The 20361-nt window shown below is 42.0% G+C and overlaps 1 protein-coding gene across 2 annotated transcripts in view; it reads right to left on the bottom strand.

Annotated features, from left to right (window-relative positions):
- Positions 1-19883, bottom strand: part of ZDHHC13 (zinc finger DHHC-type palmitoyltransferase 13) — a 48551-nt gene extending 28668 nt beyond the window's left edge. Inside the window, exons 1-5 of one of the 2 annotated variants that reach the window (XM_055143258.1) lie at positions 19748-19883; positions 7923-8068; positions 3497-3619; positions 1253-1330; positions 375-519 (exon numbers count right to left, since the gene is read on the bottom strand). In XM_055143258.1, the coding sequence (XP_054999233.1) occupies positions 375-519; positions 1253-1330; positions 3497-3619; positions 7923-8068; positions 19748-19774 (519 nt within the window). In that variant the 5' untranslated portion in view covers positions 19775-19883. The remainder of the gene's footprint in view (positions 1-374; positions 520-1252; positions 1331-3496; positions 3620-7922; positions 8069-19747) is intronic. The other variant, XM_055143259.1, reaches the window with a different exon arrangement.
- Positions 19884-20361: the final 478 nt, after the last annotated feature.

The following is a 20361-nucleotide window of genomic DNA, read 5'->3' as shown; positions in this document are numbered from 1 at the left end:
GGACTCAAATAATGAAAGCAAATGATGGGTTAATTTAGCGATCTGACTACCACTTCTGCATCCAACTGGAAGAAAAATACAGGCTTTGGAGTCAGGTTGCCGAAAAACTGCAAATTACTGGGATCATAAAGAAAAATATTACAGGCGAGATGTACAAGTTTTAGAGACTTCCATTACATGTTGACTGAGCTAAATGATCCTGTTTGCGACAATGAAGTGGGAAAAGCAATGTTTATTATCTAGACTTACTGAGGCCAATATGCGAATATCTGGGTGGCTGTAACTTGTACTTTAAAAACAAGCACAAAGCACTGCTAGTCATATCCCCAACGGCTTTAGGTTCACAATAGTGGAGTCCAAGATACGTTTCATACCTGTCCTTTTGAGATGAGATATGCTATAATGGGCATGTGTTGAAATAATACCGCCAGGTGGATGCTGCTGAATCCCTCTCCGTCAATGAGAGTGGGGTCTGCACCATGCTGGAGTAATAATATGACCATAGGTAAATGCCCTTGTCTGTAAATAGAGGACAAACATTATACTGTATTCTGCAGCACACGGGAAAAGGGAGAAAGTAGGAAGCACCTGATAATCCTAAGACATAAGGGCTTTTAGCTAAACAGAGAATTTATTTCCTACCAATAAGATCTAAATTTAAAACACTGGCAATTATCAAAAAAGTCTTTTATTTATATGATTAAAACTTAGAATTATCTGGATAGTTCCTTTTGAATACAGGTTACCTTAATGCATCTCAAAGTCTAATGTTACTACCATGTATAATTTGATATTAATTCTAGAAATAAAATGTTTAAGTCACCTATTATGTTAATAAATACTTGATTATTAGAAAAAGGAAGTACAACTTAGATACTTGAGTTTGTGCATCATAGGATTAGGGTTACACACACATTTGAAAACTTTAAATAAATTAAAAATTTTATATTTGGAATGAAGAAAAAATACTTTCAAATTGTCTATGACTATATTTTCAACAATGTGGTAATCACTAGTCATATGTGGATAGTTCCAATAAAAACTGAAGTTTAAAAAAATTAATAATTTAATCCTTCTTGCATAAGCTATTTTTCACATGTGTAGTAGTTGCCACATAAGGACAGCACAGAAGGAAACTTATTCATACGCCCCGAAAACTCTGTTGGAATATGTTTGTTTATAATGTTCACAGAATGAAATTTAGTCACTTTTGATTTTGAGCAGTACTTTAAACATTTAAAGAAACCTTTACCTGATAGCCCAGTGAAGAGGAGTAGAATTTAAATCTCCACCTAACTGATCCACCACAGCACCTTTTGAAATATAAAACCTATTATAAAAGCAAACGTAATTGAAAAAAAAGTTAAAATGTGAAATTCATACAAGATAGGAAACATTATTTTTCCCTAGTAATAAACATCCCAGGAAACAAATTATAATAACCACAAATATATTCATATAAGAGCATCAAACAGATCCCTGGTAAAAATATTCTTAGCACATCATTAATCCTGCTGCACAGAGCGTTCATTCGATTATAACTTACATACCAAACTTATAACTACTCTTTGCATATTCTAATTACCATTTTTTTTTTTGTGGGTGGGGGAAGGTACGGTGGTGGGGGTGCAGCACACCCAGCTGTGCTCAGGGTTTATTCCCGGTGGGGACTGGAGGAACACATGCAGTCTTTGGGATCGAACCTGGGTTAGCAGCACAGAAGACAAGTGCTAACCACTATCATCTAACCACTACCATCTTTCTGGTCCCACTTTCATTATGCACTGTAGTCCCGTTGTTCATCGATTTGCTCGAACGGGCACCAGTAATGTCTCCATTGTGAGACTTGTTGTTACTGTTTTTTTGGCATATCAAATATGACACGGGGAGCTTGCCAGGCTCTGCCTTGCGGGCGGGATACTCCCCACTATTACAATGTTGCTAAAATGATTTATGTTAAAAGATTTAGTATCACACAAGTAATCTACTTAACTTGAAAGGAAAAGGTAACACTATACCACTTTTAACAGTTTAAAATTAGATATCCCAGAATGGGATTAAATTCCATACAGTAAAAATTGATTCTGAATTCTTTGAGAAAAATTAGACATTTCAAGTTTTGCTTCGAGAGCACAGAAGTGATACAATGCATTAAATGAATCCATCAAATAAACAGACTTATTTTCTTCTATAACTTACAGATAATTTAAGGAATGAGTTTCATTACTTCAAAGTTGTACTTCATATATCATACTAGTTAAAACATAAATTTCCACCAAAAAAAATGAGCTTGCTGCAAGTACATGTTAATGTATTCTAAACTTCTTATATACTTTTAATACACATAATACAAAATATACATTTATATATATATGTATAATTACGAGCTAAGTTACAAAAATATGAATCAAAATGGTGAGCAGTAGTGCTTTATAAAGAGGGAATATTTTATATAATCTGATACATGTCTACTTAAAAATAAATTACATATTATTTTTCTTCTTTTCTTCCTTTTTTTTTGTTTTTTGAGGGGGTTTTGGGTCACACCCAGAGGGCTCAGAGGCTCTTCCTGGCTCCCCTGGCAGAGCTCAAGGGACCATATATTGTACCAATGATTTGAACCTGGGTTGACTGGATCCAAGGCAAGCACCTTTAGTCCTATACTATCTCTCCAGCCTAGTGCTCTCTCTCTCTCTCTCTCTCTCTCTCTCTCTTTACATGTTAAATATTTTCAGTGAGGCAGAGATAGTACAGTGGCAGGCCACTTGCCTAATATTTGGCTGTCTCAGGTCTAATCCCAGCACCCCATGTGTTACCCCGAATTCTGCTAGGAGTAATCCTTGAGTGCAGGGTTGGGAGTAAGTCCTACGCACCACCAGGTGGTGATCAAAAACTAAAGTCAAATATTTCATCCTGGCATTATTTCAACATATTTCTGTGATTCTCAAGTAGATGAAACTTTCTGTTCTAACCTGACAATGTTCAAAGTTATGCTTTTTCTTTTTAAGAAAAGTTTACTTTCATTGCCTTATTTTTTATGATGGACTTCGTTTTTTTTTCCCTTTTTTTTTTTTTCTGGAGGGGTGTTGTGGGAGATCCACACTCAACAGTGCTCAGGGGTCACTTAGGATGGTGCTCAGGGGACCAGAGAACCAGGTCAGTCACATGCAGGGAGTTAACTCCTGTTCTCTCTACCCCAGTGGCCCCATGCTTATATCTTGAATATCTTGAATTTTCTTTGTATCAGTGGTTACACAATCATCTCTAAGGTCCTTTTCATCCTAAGTTATCTTTAAGACCCTTATCTTTAAGACCCTTTTCAATTCTATGATAGCCAATATGTGTAGCACAAAGTTTTGGATATTGACTTTCAATAATAAAGGACTAGAGATGGTTCAACATCCTTACAAGTGCTTAATGAAAAAGACAAAGGTGATGTTTAGAATTATAAATACACAAATACACATTTAATTAATACACACATATTTCATCTTACTTTACAAGATCCAGTCTGTTGTTAATAGCAGCCCAATGAAGAAGTGATACGTTCTCTTTGTCTGGTTGCCTGACATCATATCCGGCTTCTACTAACTCTTTACATCGTTCAAAAATCCCGTATCTCAAAAAGAGTAAAGAAAAGGCATAATTACAACTATCAAAATCATTTCAAATATCAGTTTTTTTTTCCTTTTACACCTTTAGTCAACACAAAGTAGAGTAACAAATATACATCCTTTGGGATAAAAGCAGTCAATTTGGAGTTGAACCTGGTTTTCTTTGGGTTGTGGGGAACTGGCATGCTCATTCCCAGTGATAACATACTGGGTTGGGTGGTTCATTACTAAGACTTGAGAAAGGAGTTCATTACTAGGACCTATGGCTGCTTGGGTCCTATGATGCTGGAGAACACCAGAATGACCCTGTGTCACTCATGAGTCTCCAGGGATAGATCTGGCAGTGCAGGGAGGACCACGTGGTGCTAGGGTTCATATCTGGGTTCCAAAAGCCCCTAAGAGAGCTATTTCTTCTGCCCTGAACCTGATTTTCTTAACTCACTATTTTTTTTTGCCATTTTATTTTAATTAATTTTTTTAATTAGTAAATCACTGTGAGACAAAGTTACAGACTTACAGGTTTTCATGCTTACGTTTCAGTTATACAATGATCGAGTACCCATCCCTCCACCAGTGCCCATTTTCCACCACCAATGGTCCCAGCACCCCCACCCTGTCCCCTTCACCCCACCCTGCCTCTGTGGCAGGGCATTTCCATTTGCTTGCTCTCTCTCTTTGGGTGTTGTGGTTTGCTAGAGGTATTAAGTAGGCATCATGTTCAGTCTATAGTTTATTTTCAGCCCGTATCTCCCATCCCTAGTGGGCCCACCTAGCACTCTTTACTTGGTGATCCCTTCTCTATCAGCGCTGCTTCTTCACCTAGCATGTGAGGTCAGCTTCCAAGCTGTGGAGTACTCCTCTTGGTACTTATCTCTACTATTCTTGGGTTGAACTCACTATTAACATTCACACTTATCCTCTTCTAATCAATTTACATTTGATCTTACACTATGTGCCAGGAATACATGGTTCATTTCTCGACTATACCTGAATCAAGGGCTGGAGCGATAGCACAGTGGGTAGAGCGTTTGCCTTGCATGAGGCCGACCCAGGTACGATTTCTTCACCTCTCTCGGAGAGCCCAGCAAGCTACCAAGAGTATCCCACCCGCAAGACAGTCTGGCAAGGTACTCGTGGCATATTTGATATGCCAAAAACAGTAACAAGTCTCACATGGAGATGTTACTGGTGCCTGCTCGAGCAAATCCATGAACAACGGGATGACAGTACAACAGTGCTATCTGAATCAAAGCAAGCCCATACAAGGACATCACTATAAAGGAGAGAGGCTGAAAGTAAACCCAAAATGGGATAAATAGGATAAAAACATGGACTACGTTAAGCTGAGGAAGGAATACTTAGCCTTTCCTAGAGAAGTTGAAACATGATATTCTGAGCTATGTTCTTAGCTATTTGCAGGGAGGGCAATTCATGCAAAGGTAATAGTGTTGATAAACAATCAGATGTAAAGTGGCACAGATATTCAGGGAAATACAATGAATTTAGCATTCCAGAGGCATAAAACATAAGAGAGAGAATAAGAGGATAGGAGAGGTCAATGAAGTATGTAAGGGCCTTTTAAGCCAGGTTATGATGTTTAGACTTTATAGTTGAAAGGGAAACTACTAAAGGCTTTAAAAAGGAAAGCACTCAGGAGTTTTAAAAAAGATTACATTAATGGCAAGAGAAACTGATTAGAACAGGATGAGGGAGAGACTGAAATTGGTTTTGAGCTTTTACAGTAAGTATTGGTGAAACACTGAGAGCTTAAAGAAAGAATCAGAGGAATGGAAAAGGTGAGATGAACTTTAGAGATGTGTGAGATATTTACTTAACTATCAGCATGAACAAGTGGGAGAGAAACATTTCTTTTGAATTCGGTATCATTTTTTAAGTGAATTCATTAGCAACACGTATTGCTTCTTTTCAACAGAAACTATCACATCAGACCATTTACTACTTTCTTTGAGACATGTTTCAATTTAGAGGAAGCTGAAAGTTTTGACAGTTTGCCAAGCATAAAATCAAATCAATTGGCAGAACTTTCTGTATCTCACTTTCTGTATCTGTATTCCAGTTAAATGGAATAATTTTTGTCTCACCAAAGTATGCATCTATTTATACGTTTGACATTTTTTTTTCCTTAAAAGATATAGATATAGGGGCCAGAATGGTAATACAGCAGGTAGGATGTTTGCCCAGCTTTTGGCCAACGTGGATTCAATCCCCAGCATCCATATGGTCCCTGAGCCTGCCAGGTGTGATACTTGAGAGCAGAGCCAGAAATAAGCCCTGAGCACTGCCAGGTATGGTCACCAAACCAAAAAAGAAAGAAAACACAAATATAGCTGTTTAGCAATTCCAAAGGATAATATTAATAAGTGAACTGTTTTTCATTAATGATACCTACACCTACATTTTTTATTTCACGGGAGAAGTGAAAAGCGAATTTCACTGGAGATTCCTTTCAGCTGAGCAGTACGAGTAGATACTAAATAGAATTTGGAGTGTGGGGTGGGGAAGGTTTGGGGTCTTATCAGGTGGTGCTCAGGTCTTATTCCAGGCTTTGTGCTTAGGGGATCACTCCCAGCAGTGCTCGGGAGGCCACATCATTACTGGGGATCTAAAAGGGGTCAGCCACACGCAAGGCTAGTGCACCCCCTAGACAATCTCTCCAGTCCAACACAATCCTTGTTTTCCTTTGCTCTTCCCACATATTACCTAAGATCTTCCTACAACCACGTTCAAATTTCAAAGTCTAAAATCTGAAGAAAATATTTTAGAAAAACAGAATATGCATGTTATTTTTGTGAATGTAGCCAATTTTTTTTTTTACATTTAGCTTAAGAGATTTACTGATAGCAAAGAAAAAATGAAATGTTTCCTTCCATTCTAATTAGAATCAAATATTTACCTTAAGGACTATTCTCACCATATAATATAAACAATATCAAATTATATTCATTTAAAGTAATGTTGTTCCCGGATGTTTACAATTCATATAAATTCGTAATTAGAATACTCAAATAACTGTCAATTATATTTTAACTAGCTAAAACAATACATTAGTCTACATTAAGGTGGAACGGCCTAATCACCAAACATATTTGTTTTTGATTAAAAAGAAATCTATTATCAAATTAGGTTTTAAATTACTTTCATGTTGATTAGAAGCTCTTTTTTTGGTTTGTTTTTGTTTATGAGCCACAGCTGGTGGTGCTCTGGGCTTACTCCTGATACAGGATCACTTCTGGCTGAGCTCCGGGGACTATAGGGGATTCCAGGGATCAAACTCAGGTCAACCACATGCAAGGTAAATGCCCTCCCCACTGTACTCTCTCTTCAGCCCCTGATTGGAAACTCTGATGGGCATATTTACATCCGATTACTAAGGAAAAGAGAGACTAAAGTAATGTGGTAGGCAAAATACTCCAAAATATGTTCAATAGCAGAGGTGGGAATATATTTATAATTGACGAGATTCATAAGAGTGAAAATGTTGGATATTCTATAATACAAATAATCATATATGGAGCTCTCATCAGAAAATATCCAAACATACTTCTATGTTTGGGCAAGCAAAACAACCCACAGTATGTTTCAAGTGGCAGGAATATCTATTTCTACTTTACTGCTTTTCTTCTAACAAACCCAGCATGGCAGGGGCAGAGAAGGCCTTCAATAAATGATTATTTTAAATATCCATGTATATATGTGAGCTGATATTTTCCCGTTGCATTGAACAAATAGGGTGTAGGACATTTAAAAATATTCAGATCTGTACTCAAAGTCAGATCTTAGAGTCGTTTTTATTTATTTACTTATTTATTTATTTAGGCATTTTGGGTCACACCCAGCAATGCTCAGGGGTTACTCCTGGCTTTGCACTCAGGAATTACTCCTGGCAGTGCTTGGGGGACCATATGGGATGCCAGGGATCGAACCCGGGTCGGCCGCATGCAAGGCAAACGCCCTACCCGCTGTGCTATCGCTCCAGCCCCTTAGAGTCGTTTTTTAAATCATCCAGGAGATATTTATTGAATACCTAACACAAGACAGAACTCCACAAATCCACAGGCTACAGAGTTGTAGAGATGCTTTTACTTAAAAAAAAAAAATCAACTCACAACTTAATGAAAAAGTGTAGGAACAAATAACTACAAATAACTAAGGTATCCTATAGTGAGTGCTCCAATGTAGAATGACAAACATCTCAGCTGGATTATGAATGGAGGAGGAAAGGCTCACATCACAAGGCCACGGTCTGTATATACATTATTTGATTAACACAGTAGGAGGAAAACTTACTGAGTAGCTTTTACAATGTCACAGTTGCTAGAGTCCGCTATAAAAGGAACAGCTTCTCTCGCCTTGGCAAGTTCTTTGTTTTCATGTGCACAAGCTCCAAGTCGACCAAATCCTGGAGGGTGGGGGCCATGGCTGTGATTCCTGCACTGAAGAGTAATTTGAAAGAGTGTAGTAAGAGAACCTGTCACATTCAATTATGCAATGAATCATTTGCTAGGATCAACTACATATACGAATGTACATACACACACATTTAAATTAGAACTTTTTTTGAGTCTGAGGGGTATATCCTAGGACAAATTTTATTTTAATAAAACAAGTCATCTGCACAAGTACCGATGGCTCTTGTTCTGGACTAGTGGGGTGTCACGGCCTCAAATAAGTCGGAAGGTTGCAAGGCCTCGGTGCTGGGGACCTGTAGCAGTCGTGTCCTAAGAAACTCACCCTTCTCCCAATCAACCGACTTCTGGAATACGTTTAACTGAATTCCAAGAAAAGGAAATGGAATTTTAAAAAATACTTAAAACCAATAGCCTAATGTTTTATAAATCTGGTGAAAATTATAAGCTTCCAGTTCTTTTTTTATTAAAAATTTTATTGAATCACCATGAGATAGTTACAAGCTTTCATGTTTGGGTTACAATCTCACAATGATCAGACACCCATCCCTCTACCAGTGCACATTTCCCACCACCAATATCCCGGGTATACCCCCCTTTTCCCACCCTCCACCTGCCTCCATGGCAGAAAATATTCCCCATATTCTCTCTTTACTTTTGAGCATTATGGCTTGCAACACAGACACTGAGAGGTCATCATGTTTGGTCCATTATCTACTTTCGGCATGCATCTCCCATCCCAACTGGTTCCTCCAGCCATCATTTTCTTAGTGAGCCCTTCTCTATTCCATCTGCCTTCTCCCCTCCGCTCATGAAGCAGGCTTCCAGCTATGGGGCAATCCTCCTGGCCCTTTTATCTACTGTCCTTGGGTGTCAGCCTCACGTGATGATATTCTCTACTCCACAAATGAGTGCAGTCCCTCTATGTCTGTCCCTCTCTTTCTGACTCATTTCACTTAGCATGATACTCTCCATGTCTATCCATTTAAAAGCAAATTTCATGACTTCATCTCTCCTAACAGCTGCATAGTATTCCATTGTGTAGGTGTACCAAAGTTTCTTTAACCAGTCATCTGTTCTAGGGCACTTGGGTTGTTTCCAGATTTTGGCTATTGTGAACAGTGTTGCAATAAACTTATAGGTACAGATGTCATTTCTACTTTGTTTTTTTGCATCCTTGGGATATATTCCCAGAAGTGGTATTGTGGGGTCATATGGAAACTTCCAGTTCTTCATGATCACGATCACAAAAACCCGTTAATCATTGATTTCTCGAGCGGGCTCAGTAACCTCTCCATTCGTCCTTTCCCTGAGATCTTAGAAGTCTCTCTTGACTCGGCCCTTCCAATGATGTTGTACTGGAGGCTCTTTCAGGGTCAGGGGAATGGGATCCAGCTTGTTACTGGATTTGGCATATGAATATACCATGGGAAGCTTGCAAGGCTGTCCCATGTGGGCAGGAAACACTCAGAAGCTTGCCAGTTTCTCCCAGAGGGAGAAGTAGGCTACAAGATATTCTGGGAGCTCGCTTTTAAGTCTCTGGATGTTGGCCATTGATGGGATTACACACAACTGGGTTCCTCTGCCGGTACCTTCATGCGTGAGGCGCATCTTAACTCGTGGAGAGGGGCCTCAAGCATGGCTGTAGCTAGGTTCCGGTGGTCTTCAGCTGCTGGGAGCTCTGCTCGGGGTGGGGAGGGAAGTTGGAGCCCATCCCCTCCGAGAGACCTGGGGAAGACAGCCAGGCATGCGGGCAAGAGACTGTCTTCCAGTTCTTAAGCTCAATAAACTCAAAACAAAATAACACTCAAAATTTTACACTAAAGCATTTTATAACCAAATTACTAAAAACCATGCTTAGCTGGAGAGATAGTATGGGAGTAAGGTGCTTGCCTTACAATCCATCTGCCCCATTTCCAGTACCGTGAGGAGTGTCCCTGAGCACAGAGCCAAGAGTAAGCCCTGCTACATGTGGGCCATCATTAATCTCTGCCTCCTCCTTCCCCAAACAAGGAAAAAAAAAATGTTACAGAAAGAAAAAATCTTAGTCTAAGAAAAAGTCACATTATGTCCAAAACAACAAATACAAGAATGAACATAGACCTCTTACCAGTGAGTGCAAGTCTTCAAAAACAGAACCTCTCCTGCCCCCCAAAAAAAAACCACAAAAAAAAAACAAAATAAAAATCTTTTTCACAGTTAAATCTAATTTAAGTAAAACAAAACTACAACTGTACACTACTGACAATAATCCTGCTTTAATGAAATAAACATACACGGCACAGCGGGCAGAGATGGCTCCGAGAGCTACAGCTCGCGCCTGGCCTGCACAGGAGCTGAGCTGGGGTCCAGTCCCCAGCATCACAGTGACTCCCACGGAAGCCAGGCCTAGTCCTGGGCCTGGGGCAGAGAGCGAGGACTAAGTCCTGAGCACTGCCAGGTGCAGCCCCCAAACCCAAATAAAAAACATAAGGAAAAAAAAGGAAATAACAAAAGAAAGAACAAAAAGATTAAGAAAGAAAAAAGAAGAGACAAAGAACACCAAACTAAAAAATCAATAAATAAGACAATATGTGGAAAAGTCAAGTCTTTGGGAAGTACATGCCAAATATCTAAATAACCCATCGGTCACCGAAGAAAACAAGGAAAACCAAGAAAATAGTTTGAGCTGAAAGACAATGAAAATATGGCATATCCAAACATGTAAGATACAGCTTAATTTTTCTTTAGCTGTAATGCATCTAATACTAAACTAAATGATCTAAGCCTTCACCTTAAAAACCTTTTTGAAACAGTGTCCAAAGAAAAGTACTGAGAAAGCAGGAGATCCAAACTATAAATACCAAACTTAGAAATAAGACTGTCAAAGAGGTAGGCTGGGGCGGGAGACGGGGGTTGTGTGGCAAGGGACCAGAAGACTCTAGGATAGAAAAGTTGACACTGGTGGTGGGGCTGGTGCTGGAACACAGAATGCTTAAAACTCAACTATGGGGGCTGGAGCGATAGCACAGCGGGTAGGGCATTTGCCTTGCACACGGCCAACCTGGGTTCAATTCCCAGCATCCATATGGTCCCCTGAGCACCGCCAGGAGTAATTCATGAGTGCATGAGCCAGGAGTAACCCCTATGCACTGCCGGGTGTGACCCCAAAAGAAAAAAAAAACTCAACTATGAATAACTTTATAAATGACCGGGTCTTAAAAAAATTTTTAATTAGAGGGACTGGAGAGATAGTACAGCAGGAGGTAGGGTGCTTGCCTGGCCTGCAGCCAAAGCTCTTGGATCCCGGGCCTCCCACATGGTCCCACAAGCACCGCCGGGAGTAATTCCTGAGTGCAGAGTCAGAAGTAACCCCTGAGTATTGCCAGGTAGGGCCCCAAAGCAAAGAAACAAAATTAATTAAATTAAAAATTAAAAGGTATTGACTGAATACAGAAAGACAGAATGAAAGAATAACAATAGAAAAAATTATGAATTTTTTTAAAGCAGAAAATCTCTGAAACCAAAATTTAATTCTTTGGGAAGAATCAATAAAATTAATAAGGCTCTACCTATTCTGCTAAAAAAAAAACCAACAATGACAAATTGCAAGTTTAAATGAGGGGATATTACGATAAGATCCTACAAATACTAAAAAGGAAATAAACATTACAAACACCTCTATAACAATAAATTCAACAACCTGGATGACAGGTACAAACACTTCAGAAGATACAATTACCAAAATGGATTTAGAAAGAAATGAGTACTATTCTACTAGAGAAAAATGAATTCACAATTTAAGAACTCGGGGTGATCTCGGGAGGGGGCGGGCCAGCTCTCACCCCACCAAAGCCCCAAAGTTGATTTCATGCCTCCGGCCAGACTCCACCACCCCAGGACTGAGCTCCACAGAGAACTTAATTGGCCAAAAACTTCGGGTTAATGAGTTTTTTGGGAAAAAAAAAAAACTCCAGGCTTTCTTGGGGCAACCTTCCCTAATTTAGCCCAGGCAGCTGCCACGCCCATGCTTAAAAGTCACTGGCATGCCTCCTGCAGACTGTCCAGTAGAATATTCTGGATTTTCTATAGAGCCCAGAAGGGGTGGGGGAAAGGAAGAAGAAAGGGAGGGAGAGAGAGGGAGGGAGGGAGGGAGGGAGGGAGGGAGGGTGAGCAAGCTGTGGGGGGTGGGGGGAGTGGGGAGTGGCAGAAGGGAAACTGGGGTCATTGGTGATGGGAATGGATATGGTGGAGGGATGGGTGTCGGATTATTGTATGACTGAGACCTAATCATGAACAACTTTGTAACTATGCATCTGAGGGTGCCTCAATAAAAAACATAAACATTTTTCAAAAAATAAATAAAGCTACAGTGAAAAAAAAGTGCTGGATTTTCTGGAGCATACAACCACCATATCTCCAAGCTCTACAACACTGACATCCCACGAGTAGCAAACCAGATTGGATGAGACGTAGAAGCCAACCAACCTTCACGCACAAAAACATTAACACAGAAGGCTTAACTTACAACAACAGCTCAGTAAGCCCACAGACAAGGACTTCCTGTTCCCATGGTGAAATACAACAATTTTTACTAATTTTCTTCTACAGAAATATTTTTTGATCATTGTTAGCCACTTAGTGGTAACATATAATAAATTATTGTGGGCCTTTCCGTGCGGGAAGACTTGAGGGGTGGTTGGGAAAATGGAGACTCTGGTGAAGGAAGGTGAAGTGGTGGTGGGACTGGCGTTGGAATACTGAATGCCTGTAACAAATCATCACGAGCAACTTCGTAAACCGCAGTGTTGAAATGAAGTGGAGGGTGGGGAGAGAGGGGGAAGAGACAGGGCTTGAAAAAAAATAAAAAACACCAAAGAACTAAAAGAAAACCAGGCTCACATAAGTAACCATGAGGTACCGAAACTGGTTTACCTCTTTCCCTTTTCAGCAAAACAATACGACTTAGTGCCCAGCTAACTTCTGTTTGCTATGCAAGCAAACAGAAAGTGCCCCTACCCCTGAGTTTCCCAACACATCCCCACACAGTTCCAGCACCTCTGGGGAATGGTATTGCTCACTCTGGGAAACACTGATATGACCTAAGTATTGAATTCTCATGACACTCGCAGAAGAAATGATACCAACTCATTCAGAAAAGAGAGGGGATGCTCCCAGCTCCTGTTCAGAGGCGGCACTGTTCTGATAATAAAATTAACTCACATCACAAGTTAAAAAGTATCAACCTAATAGCTCTTAGGAACATAGATACCGAAACAAAATAGCAGCTCATTATATCCAGTAAAATATTAAAAAGATAATAGATATAACAATCAAGCTCCAGTGTTCAAAATAAATCATATCAATTCATATTAATAAAGAAAACATCTTATTGTTCATATTAATAAGGAAAATACACAACTTCAACAAAAGCAGCTCATTAAAAAGCAACACCTAGAATGCTGAAAAACCTTGATATACAGGGAAAGAAGGAACTTACTCATCAGACCACAAGTATTTACAGGAAATCTCCTGCTGCCATATGCTTGAGACTGCTCAACACTTTATTTACCACCCTCTCTGAATGACTTACACTATTTACAAAAGGTCACTCCCAAAGGAGGAGTACACATCAATAATGGAAAATTGAGGATAACATGAAATAATATGCCTAAGAAAGTTCTCCAGAATTTTTTGTAAAGGCTTAAGAAATTATACTTTCACCAAAATAAATCTAAGACCACCAACAGTTACTCTGAGGGGGAAAATATCTTGTCTGTTTTTATTTTTGGGCCACACCCTGTGGTACTCAGGGATTATTCCTGGCTCTGCTCTCAGGGATGGACTTCCTGGATTTCAGCACACACACAGAGTTATGTAACCACCCCCACAGTCAGGATGCAGAACAGTTAAGACATCTCAAAACTTCCCTTGAGGGGGCTGGAGTGATAGCACAACGGGTAGGGCGTTTGCCTTGCACGCGGCCGACCCGGGTTCGAATCCCAGCATCCCATATGGTCCCCTGAGCACCGCCAGGAGTAATTCCTGAGTGCATGAGCCAGGAATAACCCCTGTGCATTGCCGGGTGTGACCCAAAAAGCAAAAAAAAAAAAAAAAAAAACCTTCCCTTGACTGGGCCAGAGTGATAGTACAGCAGGTAGGAAGCTTTGCCTTGCATGTGACCAAACCAGGTTTGATCCCTGAAACCTCATTTGGACCTGCCCTGCCAGGAGTGATCCCTGAAAACAGAGCCAGGAATAAACCCAAGCAATGCCAGCTGTGGTTCCTCCAAAAACATTCCCCTGGTAGTTCTTTGTAGTCACATCAGCGCCCCCCCCCCACTTCACAAATTTCTGGCAATCGTCAATAGTTTGTTGTCATCTGTTTTTCTTTCCCAGAATATCATACAATTTTTCAAACTGGCTTCTTGCATTCAGCACGCTTTTTTGTATGTGTGGGGTGTGGGAGGGGAGCAGGTGTCAGGGGGGTGGGGTTAAGGGCACACCCTGCAGTGTTCAGGGCTATTTAAGGCTCTGTGCCCCAGAGTGCTCCCTGGTGGTGCCTGAGGACCATAAATGATGCCGGGGATGAGAATCAGGGTTAGTTAGCTGCTTGCACGGTAAGCATCCCACTTCCTCCTATAGACAATGCCTTTGGACCTCAGCATAACGCTTTGGAGATTCATCTAAGTTCCTGCATGTTATTAATAGCACTTTCCTTGCCGTGCAGTACTCAAATTGCCTCTTGTTTTTCAGAGTGGCCATGGCACTCAGCGTTGCCACTAGCAAAGCAGAACAATTCTGAGTGCTCTACGCACTCAAGGGCACCTGGTTTGGTCCGTACAATCGATGTGTCGTCCTGTCTATGGTCTTACTCTGCACATCTTTAGTGGCTATTGAGGCCAAACATCTTTCCATATGCCTACCTGCAACTGCATAGCATCTTTGATGAAATGTTTAAGGTTTAACTCATTGTTTTAATTGGGCTCTTTGGTATTTTACTGTCTAGTTTTAAGAGGTTTTCATATTATATATTCTAGACACCAATTTGTCAGATGTGATTTGCAAATATTTTCTCTTAGTCTGTAGATTTTAACTTCCCACTTCACAAAAGTCTCTTTCATGGTGCGTTATCTCTACTTCGGTGAAGTTCAATTTATCAGCTTGCTATAATGGACTGGGCTGGAGAGAGAGCACAGCAGGGAGGGCATTTGCCTTGCATGTGACTGACCTGGATTCGACTCCTCTGTCCCTCTCGGAAAGCCCAGCAAGCTACCGAGAGTATCCCGAGTGCACAGCAGAGCCTGGCGAGCTACCTGTGGTGTACTCGATAAGCCAAAAAGAATAACAAGTCTCACAATGGAGACGTTACTGGTGCCCGCTGGAGCAAATCGATGAGCAATGCGATGACAGTGATACAGTGATTAAATGTGTTTTTTTTAAGGCCTTGAATAGCTTTATTGAAATCTGTATAAATAAACATGCACATTTCAAATATAAACTCAAGTGAACTCAAGTGCAGACAAAATTTTAGCCTGTCATGCAGGAGGTTAGTTTACATTTAAAAAGAAAGAGAGAGAAAAGAAAGAAAGGGAAAAAAAACTCAAAGCAGCTTTTAAAATACCAGGATGAAAAACCAGCTTTAATATCAAGGTATAAAGGAAAGCCATGATCAACATACCTCATTTATCCTGGTCAAATGCTATTTTTTCAGTGATTAAATGTTAAACAATTTCTCAAAAGAAAAAAAGTTCAATTCCCCCAAAATGGCTAATGTGGGACAGACTTTATTATCTTTAACTCAAAACTTTATTACCTTATTATCTAGTCAGCTGGCTGTTAATGTATGAAAAAATGCATATTGTTAAGTCTCACAATAGCACACTCTTTGATGAGATGTATTTGATGACTGGCTCCGATCCCCATCCTAGATATAAATCAAACAGAGGGCAGCAGTCTTTTAAGTCCCTGCCAATCACATGACATGGAACCATCCCCATTAATACATATATCGGAGGGATCAAATACCAGGAAGAGACACAAACTGCAGTTTGAACCTGGATAATTCCCAAAGTGGGGGTGACCCCCTCCACTCTCTGGGATGATGCTGGATGGATTTAGGAGGGGAAGACAATAGTCTTGGTTGCAACTGAGAAATCTCCCGTTGATATTTCCCCAGGTTACAACTGGCAATGGAGGGGAGAGAGGGGAAGAGGGCTACTCCCAGCTTCGTGCTGGGTGGGGGAGGGGAGAAAGGAAGGTCACTAGTCACAATTATCAGGGAACTAGGCAAATTTGGGTATAAAATACAGGGATCTCACTTGCAAAGCATGCACTCTAGCTTGCTGCCTGATTCTTTTTTCTGAAGAGTGTGGTCAAATAAGTTTGGGAACTTCTGATTGGCCTGCATCTCCCATCCAGATTATAGTGCAAGACACAATCATCATTCCACTTACTTCAGTACATGACAGTTTGCAAAACTGAACATTTGGATCCTACTTTTCACCCTATAATGGGACTTTACAAACTCAAACCCAGTAGGGGTACAAAGTCAAACCTAGTATAACAGAAACAAACCATTCCAGTCCAACTGTATGATACACAGCCTTGAACATGGCAACAGTTTTTTATACCACTATGGTTTGTTAGATAGTAAGAGATAAATTGGAACATTTTAAAGATCTAAGGTCAGGGTGGAGAATGTCCAGCCTGTGCACCCATGTAAAGCCCACAAAATCACAAAATCATGTAGTCTGGCCCTGGTACTCAGCAGGACAGACATGTAAGCTTCTCATATGCATGTCAGCTGCCAGACACCCATCTGCCTGTACTGAATGGCCTGAATGATGTTACAAATATAAAAATGGCCCTTGTCAGAAAAAAAAAAGTTTCCCTACCTCTGAGCTCTCACATAGGAATATCATCACTGTCACTGTCGTCCCGTTGCTCATCTTTTTGCTCCAGTGGGCACCAGTAACGTCTCCATTGTGAGACTTGTTACTGTTTTTGGCATATGGAATACACCACAGGTAGCTTGCTAGGCTCTGCTGTGTGGGTGGGATACTCTTGGTAGCTTGCTGGGCTCTCTCAGAGGGGAGGAGGAATCAAACCTGGGTCGGCTGCGTGCAAGGCAAATGCCCTACCTGCTGTGCTATTGCTCCAGCCCGGGAATATCATGAAGCAAATTATTTTCATGAATAGTAAACAAGCATACTTACAGTGGACATTATTTAAGAAAAACATAAGATCTAGAAAACCATGCTTATCCAAGACACATGACACGCGCGTGTGTGCACGCGCACACACACATACACACACACTACACCTGAGAGACAGCCAGTAAAATTTCTCCTGACATTCACAGAAGTATCAAAGTTTCCAACCTAATTATTTGGTTAATTATTTATGAAGTACACACCCAGGCTAGCCACTGTTTAGCAGATGCTAGACACACAGCACGGAGCATAACAGATAAAAGGTACTTTGCTCTGGTAATTCCATTCATACAGGGGGAAAGACGACAAACAAGAGCAAGAAGAATGTGAAATGTTATTGAATTTTGAGGAGAAATAAAGGTTAGGAAATGCTGCTGGTGGTGTGATACTGGGGAGGTAACAACTATATTATGAACTTAAAGAGGTGAGCAAAGAAAGTATGTGATGGATGGGGGCTGGAGCGATAGCACAGCGGTAAGGCGTTTGCCTTGCACGCAGCCGACCCAGGTTCGAATCCCAGCATCCCATATGGTCCTCCGAGCACCGCCAGGGGTAATTCCTGAGTGCAGAGCCAGGAGTAACCCCTGTGCATCGCTGTGTGTGACCCAAAAAGAAAAAAAAAAAAAAGTCTTAAAAAAGAAAGTATGTGATGGTAAGAAGAAAGTTCTTAATAGGCTGAGCCTTGAGACCAGTGGAGCCAGGGCAGAAAGAGCAAGCAATGAAGCGGTGAAATACGTAGTCAGAGTGGAAACTGTGGGTCAGAGTGTATGGAATTCCAGCAAAAAGCTGTCAGTCCTGAAGATGGAAGCAGGAGAACCAAATTCAATCAACACGGCAATGTTCTTGTCCCTTTAGTTATTGATTTACCTTCAGCACCTGTACAAGAGTGCTCAGTGCCTGAAAGAATGAAGTCTTGGCTCTAAAAAGTTAGCATTTCACTTTTAACAAACAAATTTGACTTTGGGGGAGGCCTCAGTTCTGATATTTAAAACTAAAACAATAATCTTTCTCCACCTCATGGAGTCACAGCATACATAGGTGAAATCTTCACACTGTCATTGAAAAACTTAATAGCAATTATTAAAGAACTACAATGATCACTCTACTGTGTCCCATTTATTTTAACCTCTGAATCATTCTCTCCTTCCAGCTGTAATGGAACTGGGGCAGGGCTACCTTCCCTTCAGCTCACAGGAGGGAACCTGGAGCACTTGCAGGCTTTCCTGAATGAGTGGCAGTAATTAAGATAGGATAGCTACTCCCAACAACTCTTCCTGCAGACTCTCAGAGGGAAAAGGAGTCAGACCTTTTTCATGTGAAGATTCCACACCCTTTTAGAAATAAAATCCAGTCTGCTTGCAAGCCTTTCCTTTTTCTGTCAAAATGTATGCGCATCTAATAAGCACACCTGACAGTTTTCTCACATATCTTGTTCCACACAGAAATCTACAAAGACTGTTGAAAGGAAGGGAAAGGAACTGTATGAAAATACTGTCAGAATTAGAAAAACTTTTTTTTTTTTTTTTGAGAGGCTGATCTAAAACTTGCTTGAATCTCACTAGGGGCTGAACAGCCACTACCCAACACACTCCAAGTGTGTCCAGCTTCTGTTTTCTCATGTGGAAATGGGGATAAATAATAGCATCTTCCTAAGGATGATTTAATTCTGGAATAAAATAATGCCTCTAAATGCACCTGGCATTGAGGAAGCACTGGCCCAACACCGGCTCCCTCTAAGAGAGCCTTCATCTCCCCTGTAACTATGAAGCCAATCATGACCTTAGGCTGGACATTAGGCATTAAGAAAGGGACCTAAGCAAAATTGCAGAGAAAGCTTGAACTCTGTTGGGGCGGGGGCGGGGGGGGGCGGGGAAGGGGACAAACATCTACCGCCTCTGATTCCCCCCACCAAAAGCCAGTTTTGCATCAAGCTTTGGGCAACACCTCTTCCTCCTCCTCCTCCTCCTCCACCGAACAGTGTCCTCTGGGATCTCGCTGATGGCCAACACCGCCTCCCTGTTTGCACCCGGGAGTCTTTCCCGGAGGAAGCCAGGAGATGGAAAGGCGCTAACGCACTTGCTGGGTGCGGCACCCGCGGGTGCCCAGGCGACCACGCCGGGAGAAAAAAAAAAAAAAGATCAAGAGAGCCGCAGAATGCGGGCCAAGGTCAAAGAGGCCGGTCCAAGTCAGGTGTGTCACCTGACATCCTTCCCCTCCCGCTCCTCACCGACCGCGGGGGGACCGGCCCGGGCCCAGGAGCAGCTGCAGCGGGGAGGGGCTGGGTCGGGCTTTCCCAGCGCTCAGCCCCCGCCATCTGCTGGCCATCTGGGTGGAGAGGAGGAAGGTCCAGCATCACGGCCGGAGGTTCCGATCGCCCACCCCGCCACCCCGTCGCAGTCCCAGGCCCCTCTGGGACCCCCACCACCACCCCACCGCCCCTCGGGGAGCAGCCTTTTCACATCCACCCCCCTCCTCCCACCGCCACACTCGGCGTCCAGGGCCGCCACACTCACCTGCGAGCCCAGCCCCGGCCCGTCCATCTCCTCCGCGACGGCGGCGACCGCGACTCGGCAAAGCGGCTGCGGCTCGTTCTCCCTCCCGGCCGCCTCCACCCGCCTCGACTCCCACTTCCTGCTCGGGCTCCCACCTCCGCCGCGGCCCCCAGCACGCGCTCGGCTCCGTCCATCGGCCGGCAGGCGACCAATCCCTGCCCTTCTTCCAGCCGGGAGGCGGGACTTTCTCGCCGCCGGGAAGCTGAGTGGTGGACTGAGCGTCTGAGACCCCGCCTTCAGCCCCGCCCGCCCCAGGTTTTTCAGGTCCCAGCACTAGCTCAAGGAGGTGCGCTCCTGCCAGACTCGCTTTCGTGCTGCTGAGCTCATCCCGCCTCCCAACTGATCCAGAAGCAGGCTTTTTTTTTTTTTTTTAGTCCAGCGTCAATCTCCAGGTGTGGAGAGCAGATCCAGCAGTGGCTATTTGATCGTTGGATGACCTTCTAAGAGCCTCTTTACTCAGTTTTCTCATCTATGAGTAGGAAGAGTAGGGGTCCTGCCTATCTCGCAGAATTGCCTAAAGAATTAAAAAAACAAATAAACCACTTAACGCGCCTGAGTCAACATCCAGCATATAA

The sequence above is a fragment of the Sorex araneus genome, chromosome 6, assembly GCF_027595985.1.
Source record: "Sorex araneus isolate mSorAra2 chromosome 6, mSorAra2.pri, whole genome shotgun sequence".
NCBI lineage: Eukaryota > Metazoa > Chordata > Mammalia > Eulipotyphla > Soricidae > Sorex > Sorex araneus.
The sequence above is the reverse complement of the archived record's forward strand: the minus strand, read 5'-3'. Positions and strand labels throughout refer to the sequence as shown.